Below are 11,822 nucleotides of genomic sequence, written 5' to 3'. Positions count from 1 at the left end.
GGAGGCGGCAGAGACGACGACAACGGCGGAGGCGGCGCCGGCCCGCTGCCGTGAGAGGCCGAGGTGGCGACGACATTATTGGCGGAGGAGGAGGAGGAGGAGGATAATGGGCCGGAGGAGAGGAGAGGAGTCGTCTCTTGTTGGGCCTCCTCGCGCCGCGCAGAGGTGTGGCTGCCGCGGCGTCTCGTCTTTGGCGACACGCTCATGACTGACTTGGCCTGGGCTGGGGCGGCGTTTGTTTCAACGGGAGGGAGGGGGGGGGGAGAGAACGGGAATTTTGCCTGATGTGTGTCAGATTCTTCTTGGCGCTTTTTTTATTTTTATTTTCCCGAATTGTGTGTTACCCCCCTCCGGTTTACCGGCCTTGTCTCAAAAAGTCGTTTCTCGTGATATAGATCAAAAGGCGAAAAGGAAAGGGGGGGTCTTGAGCCGACAACCGCAAGACACTTGAGCAAAAAAAAAGGCCTCGCTACTTTTTCTTTCCTAATCACAAATGCGCGACTTTTTTGATGTACGAGGGAGAGAATGCGAGTTGGTGTCAGCAAAAAAAAAAAAAAGAACCTTTTGAAAAGAATGGGAGAAAAAAAAAAATGACGGTTGTCAGACAAGACAGACGTGGCGCGGCGCTAGGCCGGGATCGAGTCCACTAATGACAACACGGCGCAAGTGGCTCACGATCACGTAACTATTCGGCGTTCTTTTTTTTTTTTTTTCTTCTTTTTTTTCCCTTTCTTCTTTCTTCTTTCTCCTTTAGTCTTGAGGTTTCAAGATGGCAGGATGCTAAAGAAAATATTCGTCGTGGTGGTGGTGGTGGTGGTGCAGCTTCCTCTGCAGCGTTTCCCCCGCAATCTTGCACCACGACCCCGAGGCAAGACGACAGTGCGCCGCCACTTGAGACTAGCAGTTTTTTGTTTCTTTCTTTCCTTGTTTTTTTTAAAGAAATCATTCATTCATTTCCTCTTATTTTACTCGCTTATAGTATAGTAACATGTACAAAATATATATACATCTACAGCAGCGGCCAGTTTCTATCCATGCGCTGTCCCCAGCCTCCCTCTGGCAAGCCCCTAGCAAATCGGTCCCGCCAGCTCATCAAATTGCAGCCGCACAGCGCGACGCCGTTATACTGCAGCCGCCCACCCGTCGCCTTCCAAGACGAAAAGGCCGGCCCGTCGTCGGGTAAGCCCGGCAAGCCGCCAATCTCCAGCGCTGGCACGGCAGCGCCGCATATGCAGCCGCCCTGAAGAGCGCCCTCGACCCATGCGCGCGCCACGACGGACGCGGCCAGCAGGCCAATATGCGCAATCGGATCAATGCTCTTGCTGCGGCAGCGGAGGGAGTCGTTGCCGGCGCCGGCGCCGGCGCCTGCGGCGGCAATGTGCTCCTCGTAGAGGCGCAGAATGGTGAGGGCGCGGATGACGGCGGAGCGGCCGTCAATGCTCACCACCCACTCGGCGATGCGGGCCTGCTTGCGCAGCATCATCTCCGTGTAGAGCTCGTCGCCCTCGTACAGGCCCGAGGTGACGTCGACGAGCTGCTGCACGTCGGCGCACATGTGCAGCTCGAGGACGCTGTGCAGCATGGCCGCGTTGAACGTGGCCTGCGAGAAGCGCCGCATCGCCTCGGCCAGCAGCACGGGACTCGTCTCCTCCTCCTCGCGCCCGTAGTAAGCCGCCAGCATGACTTCGAGTTCCGCCGCGTGGTTCTTGGGGAAGCTCTGCACCCCGTACATGCGGTTCAGCTGGTGCTTGCACAGCTCCAGCTGCATCATGATGTGGATGCGCTGCCCGGCCAGGTCTGCTGGTGCCGGTGCCGCCGTCGCCGCCGCCGCGCTGCACTGCCGTCGGTAGGTCCACACGTGGTTGGCCGCGCCCAGGAGCACGAGCTCCACGTCCTCGGCCAGCAGCGGGAACGAGAGGTTGGCGTCCGTCATGTTCATGAGCTGCGAGATTCTGTAGTCTTGCCGCTGGCTCATCTCGCGCGGCACGCGTCGGTACAGTATGTGGAGCCCGTGTGCGTTCCACATGCCGAATGAAGAGGCAAGCTGCAGATTGAGCTCTTCGTTGTGGATAAAGGCTGATTGGTTGTAGAGAAGCGCAATGTCGCGGTCCAGCTTCAGGGTGCTCATGGCCAACCTGCTGCAGTCAGTACAATGTCTGCATCACGTCGGGGATATTTGACATGATACGAACCGTTTCCAAGACTCATGTTTTTCGTAAATCCAGGGCATATAGTTGCTTGGATAATGCCTCCGTTGATGGTGTATGGCGCTTTCGCTATTAAACATGTTTGTTTGTCGCAGAATGGTTGCTACCGCCACATGCAACATTCTACCTCTTGGTATAAAGGACCACTTCTATGACATGTCAGCAAGTGTAAATGGATTTTTTTTTTGTTTTTTTGGAATGTGTACATACCCCAATCTCAAAGGCAAATATGGCATTGAGTAGACCAGCCTGATATACTGCAAGAGGCCAAGGCTGGCTTGCATCGAATGTAAAGCGCGTCTGCCGGCACAGGTTAGCTGTTTCTCGGCGAATGCTGTACTACAGTAAGTGACTCACTAGCTGTGCAAATAAATACTGCATCAAAATTTGATGAATAGCAAAAATCATTTGCAAGGCGCCCGGGTCAGTGACTTGGCGCCAGGCCCCAATAATGGCAATAGAGGCGGCCAGCGGTACAGATTCAACAGGATCATCAAACTGCGGCGCGTGTAGTATGGGCCATGTCTCGTGAAATTGGCCAAAATACGACTGAAAGCAGTCATCCAGCCACTCCTTCATCTTTGGCGAGGGATTTGACAGGGCGTCGCTCTCGCCTCCGTCACGGAGCACGCCCATGGCATGGGCAATGACTCGCGTGCCAGCCCTTGTGCGCTCATTCCAGGAGGCCTCGAGAGGCGAGACGTTTGTCGGCGGCGTGAACATGGGCGGCGGCGAGGCATCGCTCGCAGAGCTGCCCTGGCTGGTTGCTCGCACGCTGCGGGCAGCAGCCGAGTTTGTCCTCCTAGGCGGGCCGTGGTTGCTGGTAGTAGTGGTTGAGGGTGCCTGGTTGGCGGAAAAGTTGCCACCGCTGAGATCAAAGACGACGTCGGGATTGGCATCAATGACCCGGCGAGCGAGGTTGGCGCGCTGATAGGTACACTCAATGTCGCGCTTGCGACAGAGGGAGCATCGGCTGCCGCCATCACACTTGATCTTGCTGGCGTGGCAGGCATCGCAGGCGGGTTCCTTGCGGGAGTCGGGTACCACGGCACCGTGGATTTTTGAATGGCGCCGGAGTAAATCACTAAAGGAGTTGTGATTAGCGAGGATCGACGATAGCCTTGCATAGATGGGTGTGGCTTTTCTAAAAAAAGAAAGGGAAAAAAAAAGTTGCCGAGAGCCGCGCGGGCGTCGTTGTCGTCGTTGTTGTTGTGGTTGTTTGTTGTGAGTGGGCAGAAAAGACTTACAGGCGGGTAAAGGATCTGTCGCAGGCAGAGCAAGTAAAGGATGGCCGACCGTGTGTGGCTTTGTGGCGCTGCAGATGCTCTTTGCGAATGTACTCACGACCACACTCGCACACAAACTGCTTCCTAACAGGGACAGGGCTTTCCGCCATGGCTTTGCAGTTCCGAGAAAAGCTGCAGCTTGTCCCCTTGCAAATTAGATAGGGTCAGATGACGGCGGCACCTGATATCCGAGTTGCAAAGCACGGCTGCACGGCTGCACGGCGGTGGCTGACCGTAAGACCCAGCTTTGTGGGATGACGACTGCGGGATAGTCGAAAGGAACAAGACAATTCGATTTGTCGCAACTTGACAAGTCGGAAAAAGAATTAAAAAAAAAAGAAAGAAAACGCTCAAAAATTCAAGGGGGCTTTTTTATTATGAATAGTAAAGATGAGAAGAGAATGATGGGGGTTTTCATCATGACACGGTACCATTCGCAATAAACGGTTTTAAGCATTGGCATGCCTCGTCGTCTTTCTAAGCCGCCCTGGCTGGTGCGTTGAAGAAGTTGAGTGTATTGCTGAGATGGAGTGGGATGACCGAACGTTTTTGTCGGCCATCCCACATGACTTGCCCTTTTCAATTAGAGCAAGGCATGCGCTAGACCTTTTACGAATTAGCGTCAGGGTAAATTCGAGCAGAAATTTTTCTGCATCTGGATAGATTGAAGCAGTCCTTGACTGTATCAGGCCCCTTGTGGAAACACATTGTTTGTTGCTGTGCTCCTCTTTGTCCAACTACAGTAACTACAGTACCTTTTGGCTAGTTAGTTAGCCCACTGAGATCAAAACGGGGAGTTGTGATGGCCTCTTGTCCATCACATGTCAGCAAAATAGACAGGCAACATGACACAGCTGGTATTACATTACACCCAAGAGAAAATAACGCCGGTCACAGCCCAAGTAATCGGAGACAAGAGCAACACCATGTTGTCTAATCTTGCAAGGCATAAAGCCGAACCTTGGATATAAGAGTTGCAATTATAACTAAACAGGGCATCAAAATTTCTTAATTCTGCCAATGCAAGCTCAGCCCAGTGGGCAGGGCATCATCATCATCTTTACAGATCATTCAAACAAAAAATTGCCCCGCCCCTGAGCTTGTGCAAAACAAAAGGAAAAACACCAAATGGGATTGAGCCAAGTCCGACCCTAGGCGAAATCTGCTGGCCGCTGTTACAAAGTCTGTCGCAGATGGCGCCATTGTGGTGCCAGTAACACTGCCCTACAAGGTAGAGTTGACGCGTAACCGAGTATTAACTGCGGAGATGCCCACGGGCCATAAACCACAAGGCAAAGGCAAAAAGACAAATTACGGAGTTAGCGGTAAAGTCTTTATCTGGAATCAAATCGGGGCTGCCAACGTGCACGGCTAGCGTCGATTTGATGAACGCGCAAGCCCGGCTTTTGTGATCCATAATCAGTTCGGCGATCCCACCCCCGGGAGGTCCGCTACAACGGGCGGTTTAGAAATGCCCTTTCATAATTTACCGTCCAGCCTTGCGGGAGCGGACAAGCCCCCCCAGCCCGGGTCGCCAACGGCGGACGGTCCAGGAGGAGGCACCACCCGGTTTAGGCACGCACCTCCCGAAACTTGTCGCGAATATGTCGTAATATTTGTCTATCTAGCTGACATACTTTTGTTTGTTGTAAAAACTATCTATATAAATCGTGCAAGATTCCCCCCCAAGTCCTGTCCATCTTCATTCAGTACCAACACACTTCCAACTCAACCAACTATACCACTCCAATAGCATCTTATTATCCCAACTTCCCACACACACAGACAATCCACCATTCCAACAACATTACGCAAGCATCTCGAGCCATCCACGTCATGTCTACCCCAGTCCAAAACGTCACCCTTGTCGGCGCCACTGGCAACGTCGGCTCCATTGCCCTCGACAAGCTCTCCGCCTCGCGACACAACCTCCAGGTGCTGCGCCGCCTCGGCTCCAAGTCGACCTACCCTGCCTCGGTCAAGGTCGTCGACGTGGACTTTTCCTCGGCCGACGCCCTGACCCGCGCCCTGCAGGGCCAGGACGTCGTCATCTCCACGCTGCCCGCCGACGTGGCCGCCCTGCAAACCACGCTCGTCGACGCCGCCGTCGCCGCCGGCGTCAAGCGCTTCCTGCCCAGCGAGTTTGGCTGCAACCTCGACAATGCCCTCGCGCGCCAGATTCCCGTCTTTGGCGAAAAGATCAAGATTCAAGAGTACCTCAAGGAGCGCGCCGCCGCGGGCCGCATCTCGTACACGTTTGTCTACAACGGGCCCTTTCTCGACTGGGGCATCCAGAACCAGTTTGTGCTCAGCGTCGCCGACTACAAGCCGCGCCTGCTCGACGACGGCAAGGCCCTCTTTAGCGCCACAAACCTGGACACGGTCGGCAGCGCGCTCGTCGGCATTCTCGACCATCTCGACGAGACCAAGAACCGCGCCGTCTTCCTCGAGGACATTAAAATCTCCCAGCAGCGCCTGCTCGAGCTCGCCAAGAAGGCAGCCCCGGAGAAGCCCTGGGAGGTCAGCTACGTCAAGGTCGACGACCTTGTCAAGGTAGCCGGCGAGAACCTGGCCAAGGGCCTCTTCACCTTTGACAACATTGCCCCTTTTATCCACAAGTCCTTTGTGTCTCCCGGCTACGGTGGCAACTTTGAAAAGTCGGACAATGAGCTGCTGGGTCTGGGCCACAGCTCTGACGAGTTTGTTCTGGAGCAGTACAAGAAGCTTCTCCAGTAGATGAGGAAGATAAAACTAGAATAAAAAAAATATAGATTAATAACATGATCAAGATTCTCTTGTCTTTGCCTTCTTTGGTGTTGTCTTTGCCTTCTTGGGTGTTGTTTTTGCCTTACTGTAGGGTAGCCGACTAACCACTTCTTGAGAAAAGTGACTCCAGCAATAACACTTACTAACGAAATGAACAAAATCAAAGATGAGTAAATCTGAGAGTCTTTAACATGTACAAAAGTATGATGGGCTTGAAAGGACCTTGTTCTGAAAAAAGAAGCAAAGGTGGCTTGTTGGGCGCGTAATCAGCCAATGGCAGCGTCAGCGGAGTACCCTGCCAAATTTTGACGCTGCATCTCCAATACAATTCGGTAGACAGCAGCCGTGAACAGCACCAAAGCTAGATAGATACTCCTACATCTCGCCAACCCTGAACCGACCTTCACAAAAAAAACATCAATATCACTCAATCGACCCCCAATAGCCGTTTTGAAGACTCTGTCACCTCAACTTTCATCACACACAAACCTCACCAGTTCCTCCGCCATGTGTAGCGTGAGCAGGGTCCAGTACACCTGTGGCTGTGTCAAGGATAGCAAGTTTAAGCAGTGCGAGCTGCGTAAAGACACGCCAATCAAATGCGACAAGATTATCCGGGACAGTCCCGAGCAGGAAAACAGCTACTGCTTGTCCCACTGCATGTATGACAGGGGCCGTAATCTCACGTCGGCCGACTTTGAAGCCGTCAAGAATGACGCAGCCGAGCAGGTCACATTCAAGACCCCGAAAGTCTAATCGCAGGGATGGGAATGGGCTGGGATGAACTGGCTTCTCATGGGGAATGTAATGTAGGGATCGAGAAACCAAAATTCATGTACCAACGAGAAGGGGAAGGTACGGCATTTGGTTCATGAAAGCCTGGTCAAAGGGCCCAGAGTAGTACAGACACTCGAGTAATACGAGAATTCACCGTGGGGTTTTTGTTTTCCTTTTCCGTGAGGACTGAAAAAAGTTTCATCTAAGCCAGCGCAAATAACTGGTCATCAATACTGCTTCATGCAGTATTTTGGCGGCCCGTGTTTCTGCTCTCTCCATTTGGTCTGGATATGGAGTCTCTTTGCCAGAGTCTTGGGATGCTTCAAAGACTTCGTAAATATGGCTGACGTGTGCAGGCGATAAATACTCTGAGCAAGAAAGTCGACTGACCAGCTTGTGGCAGTGGCTGGAGGAAGAGACGCGTTGAAAGAGCTGAAAAAAGCTCATGGAATGGGTCGAGACGATGAAGGAGCTGAAAAAGCTCTTCGAATGGGGTCGACATATATAGGAGCAAATATTCGATAGTGCGTATGGGGTTGAAGAGGTCTCGGCCCGGCTCTGATCCGCAGTTGATGAATTACTGGCAACTGGAACTCTGCCACTGGTGATGAGGTTGGCCCCGATGGGGAGACGGTCAATTTCATTGGCGGAGAAGCAGTCGAGGAACCTCTAGAGGAAAATGACAAGAAAGAAGAAACCAGACCCTGAAAAATGCAGTCTGGCCATAGACTCATGGTATGAGCCGAGACACAATTGCTCGTCCACCCGTCGGCCCCATTGTGTTGGTCTTGACGCTTCTACAATTGACTGTGCCTTTCATGCCTTGCATGCAGGCAGCGGGTAACTTGCCAGAGATTACCTTGCACTGCATAATTTTGCCTGTCTATAGCTAGGTAGGTAATAGATACCAAGGTAGCATGGAATGTAAGGTAGCTACCTGGCAGCTGGCAGCTGGCAACCCCCAATGGACTCTGTTTACTGTGTAACACTAAATTGATAGATGGATCGCTGTCCACTCAAACAATGCAGCTTGAAGCAATGTGCTGTCTGACGGTGTTGGTAGGTGCGGGGTGTATCAATACTAGAATCATCGCCTTATAAAGGAAGTGGACAAACATCGCAAGACATTGGATTGACTTTGTTGGGTCATAGATATCGAAAGAGGGATGATATTATCCGTCGGCAACGCCGATACGCCGAATTTCACGACTGTACCTGGTGTGGGATTGGATTGGCAGAGATCTGCTACACTTGAGCACATTTATGAGATAGGGCTGGCCGAGAATTTCATGCCGCTTTGCGTGCGAAACCTCGAGAGGGGGCCAAACGTGGGCATCTTCGAAACAGGAGTCAGAAAAATAAGGTGAGGAATAAGCTCCTTGGAGGAGGGGCGGGGTTTCAAACATGAACTGGGATCGTCAACCTTGGCAAAGCAGGAGAAAGCAGCAGAGTACGAGATTTTACGACATCTGGGGCACGTGCTCAAGAAGCTCGGCAACAAGCTCCTTTGGGTGAATCAGCGACAGTTCATGTGCACCACAAAACAAGTTCGCTTCAAAAAGCAAAGATGCAAAAAAGGGCCCAACCGACAGACAGCGCCGAATCGGCTTGGCAGAAGCGGTGGTGGTATGTACTTGCATGCCGCGAGGCACATGATGAACTAAGTGCCCTGGAAGGACCCTTGGAAGCGGTGGCCGCTCGGATGCGCTTCTCATTCCTGGTGATTTGCTTCTGTCGCCCACTCACTCACCTGCGTGGAGAAGTAGAAAGACCAGCAATAAGCAACCATCGCGGTGGTGGGGAGCCAAAAGACGCCACGCAGGAGATGGAGCGGCAGCCCACGTCATGAGCTCGATGTGGGAGGGGGGGTATCATGGGGAGGGCTGAGAGCGACGGCGGGCTTGGTCAGGAGGCGATAGTGGTTTGGGGAACATGACGATGAGAGTGTTGGGTGACTCGAGAAAAATCTGCTAAAAGGAATGAGCGTGACCGCCAACAGACAGCAATGGCTTGTCTGATGTGTTGCTTTCCGACTTGCATATCGCAAGTGGGCGTCGCGCATGCAGAATCGTCAGCGAGTTGCCCACATTATTCGCTTATTTTTTTTTTTTTTGGGATATGGCACCACAACCTGTCTGACAAGATTGCGTGAGGAATTGAGGACATGATCCATGGTGTCATGCATCTTGCTGTACGTCCAGGGGAGGCTTGTACGGGCTAGGATAGGGAGTCTTGATTAGCGCGTTGGAAATTGTTTGGGATTGGACACTGATACGATACTCGTTTTGCGTGTCTCGGTCACTTTTATTTTCTTCTTCTTCTTCTGCTTCATTTTTTTTCTTCACCTTTTTCCTTTGGGAAACGTCGTACGACGTCATGTCGGTGAGCAAGGTCAAACTGTCAACTGTTGACGGACAGAGACCGAAGCGATGAGATGAAGAGAAGCTCTGTGCGAAACTGGGGCGCATCCTTTCCTCTTGCGTATCAGTGGAATTGGCATTATGGTTTATTGAAAGGCCGTGAGAGGAGAAGGAGGCGGGAGGGAGTGGACTCGGTGACAGTGAGAACGCTGGAGGTCAATAGATTACCTAGGCCAAAATGGGATGGTTTGGTGGAGCGACGAGAGAAGAGAGAGTTTTGTCTTGACTGGCAGAAGCAAATTGGTCCATCTGCATTGATAATGAGTATAATCATGTGATTTTTTTCCCTACAAATTTCAGAGGCCGCAACAATCATTGAACATTACAGCTGATGGCCTTTTTTTTCTACCGTCACATTCCGAAGACAAGTCTGTGCTGAATCAACAGCCCAGTGCTACCCAGTACGAACTGCAAGGTTCCGTGGTGACACGCTAGCCCCAGTTGGGATCTGCCGGTATCCACTGTTGAACCTCGGTGGCGGGCGTGGCGGGGTCAGTATCAGTACGTGCAGCCCGGTACGGAGTATCCGTCAAGACGGACGAGATGGATGTGCCCTGTAGTTGGATATGCGGGTTGTCGGGCAAGCAGGCTGTATGTATCAGTAAACCTAGGTCGGTAGGTAGGTATTTGTGTGGCTGGAAAATACGCGCCGTCAGCGCCGCGACAAATGAAATATCGAAACGCTTTGTTGGCTGTGCGCTACGCCGAGGATGCCGACCAGTAACTATCAAAGTAACTATTAGCTTGGATTTAAGAGTAGTTGACAGCTGCAAGAGGGCCCCGGCCCATCTTATCGCTCATGCAGTAAATTTAGTTACGGCGCTTGGCTGACAATGCTCCCCAGTAAATACCTACCCACGCATATATCGCATATATGTACTCCGTAACTCGGTGCCCAGTAATATATTCCTCCATATGCAAGCATATGCAAAGGGAGATTTCTGATGGACTAATAATGAATTTCATCACGGGCGAGATTTCCTTGCTGCGCTAATCATCTTTATTAGTGCGTCTTGCCAGCGCAAATCGCAAGCCAAACCTCTCACCTGCTGCCGACGGCCCTAAAGCCTTCCGCCAGCATCCTTGAGCGCAAGCCACAACACCAGTCAGCGCCCGCCACCCGCCCCAGCCTGTCAGATTTCTGTGTGCCGCCTCTCGCTATCCTGCTTCGTCTTGCCTTGGCCAAGATTTACTTAGCAAACAAGCTTCACCCCGAACGTTGAATTTATCCACGCTCATCAACCCCCCCAGTGACCCCATCCACAACCCATCAACAACCCATCAGCACCCCATCAACACCCCATTATCAACCCCATATTCCTTCCATCGAATCGACGTGGCTGTCTATTTAGGGTGTCTTTGCGTAGGCAGGTAGGTAATTTCGTCTTGGCTCTCTTATTACTGGAGCGCGCTCCCATTTTATCGATATTTACAAGGCTACCTATCCACCCGTTCGTCGCCAATGCCCTCTTCCCCTCCAGGTCCCGCCTGCGATTAGCTCCTCACTCTGTGGCCACCCTCGAGATACGCGTGCAAACGGCATTGGCCTTTGTTCCGACAAGAGCCTCTCGGTTGCCCGCTCTAGCCTCTAAAAAGTAGAGCTGCTTGGATAATTGCCGCAGAGGAAAAAGAAACGAGCCAGGCTTTCAATAGTCCACCTGCCTTTTTCTACCATCAAACCTGGCTCAGCTCCTCCGCGCCGCCTACACACAGACACAGGTGCCACACCAAAAGCCCGCATACGGCCACTCATCCACCACATCCACTCGATACTGAGTAATCCACCAACAAACCCATCCGGCCAGCCCATTAACCCATCGGCCATCCACCACCGTTCAGCCTAGGTATCCAACCAAATAACCTATTCAACCCTCACTCTCACCCTCACCATCGCCAATCGTCCGCGCCTGCCTCGACTAAATATTGGCAAACCCTCCAATTGTCAACCTGTCGAGCCACGAGACTCGTTGACTAGTGGCATCGCCCGGTAGCCGGATGCTTCTGGCCGCCGCCCACTCTACGAGTCTGCTTTTTCGCTTTTACCTACCTACCTACCTACCTAGGCACGAGTCGTCTGCCTTTGACTGCTCACGCCTGCTAGCCCGCCGCTCAAGAAGCTGACTCGCCCCGGGTCGCCCGCCACTCCTCCGTTCTTACGACCTACCTCCGTCGCTCAAACACATTTCTGCCTTTACTTTTTTCTTCACTCTCTGTCGGCCTCTTTTTGCTCGACCATGCCTCCCCTTTCCCGTCGGCGCCCTCGATCATGAACCTCTAACTCGTCCGGTCGCATTCTTCAGCCCGCCTGCACCTCATCTCATTTTCGCGTCCAGCCCGCCTCAAGCTTGATTGCCGCGCCCACCATC

General features: G+C 52.5%; 3 protein-coding genes across 3 annotated transcripts; 2 read left to right on the top strand and 1 right to left on the bottom strand.

Moving 5' to 3' along the window:
* Positions 1 to 1,009: 1,009 nt before the first annotated feature.
* Positions 1,010 to 3,603, bottom strand: BBA_04037 (Putative C2H2 transcription factor; the record flags this gene model as incomplete). The annotated part of the gene is made up of 5 exons (XM_008599134.1): positions 1,010 to 2,135; positions 2,193 to 2,356; positions 2,418 to 2,507; positions 2,565 to 3,351; positions 3,455 to 3,603. The coding sequence occupies 5 exons, from the start codon at positions 3,601 to 3,603 to the stop codon at positions 1,010 to 1,012; spliced, it is 2,316 nt and encodes a 771-aa protein (XP_008597356.1).
* Positions 3,604 to 5,329: 1,726 nt separating this feature from the next.
* On the top strand, positions 5,330 to 6,229 carry BBA_04036 (NmrA-like family protein; the record flags this gene model as incomplete). Its single annotated transcript, XM_008599133.1, has 1 exon — positions 5,330 to 6,229. The coding sequence occupies one exon, from the start codon at positions 5,330 to 5,332 to the stop codon at positions 6,227 to 6,229; it is 900 nt and encodes a 299-aa protein (XP_008597355.1).
* Positions 6,230 to 6,766: 537 nt separating this feature from the next.
* On the top strand, positions 6,767 to 7,015 carry BBA_04035 (uncharacterized protein; the record flags this gene model as incomplete). The annotated part of the gene is made up of 1 exon (XM_008599132.1): positions 6,767 to 7,015. One exon carries the CDS (start codon positions 6,767 to 6,769, stop codon positions 7,013 to 7,015), a length of 249 nt encoding a protein of 82 aa, XP_008597354.1.
* Positions 7,016 to 11,822: the final 4,807 nt, after the last annotated feature.

This window comes from Beauveria bassiana (genome assembly GCF_000280675.1).
Source record: "Beauveria bassiana ARSEF 2860 unplaced genomic scaffold BBA_S00009, whole genome shotgun sequence".
Classification (NCBI taxonomy): Eukaryota; Fungi; Ascomycota; class Sordariomycetes; order Hypocreales; family Cordycipitaceae; genus Beauveria; species Beauveria bassiana.
The sequence above is the reverse complement of the archived record's forward strand: the minus strand, read 5'-3'. Positions and strand labels throughout refer to the sequence as shown.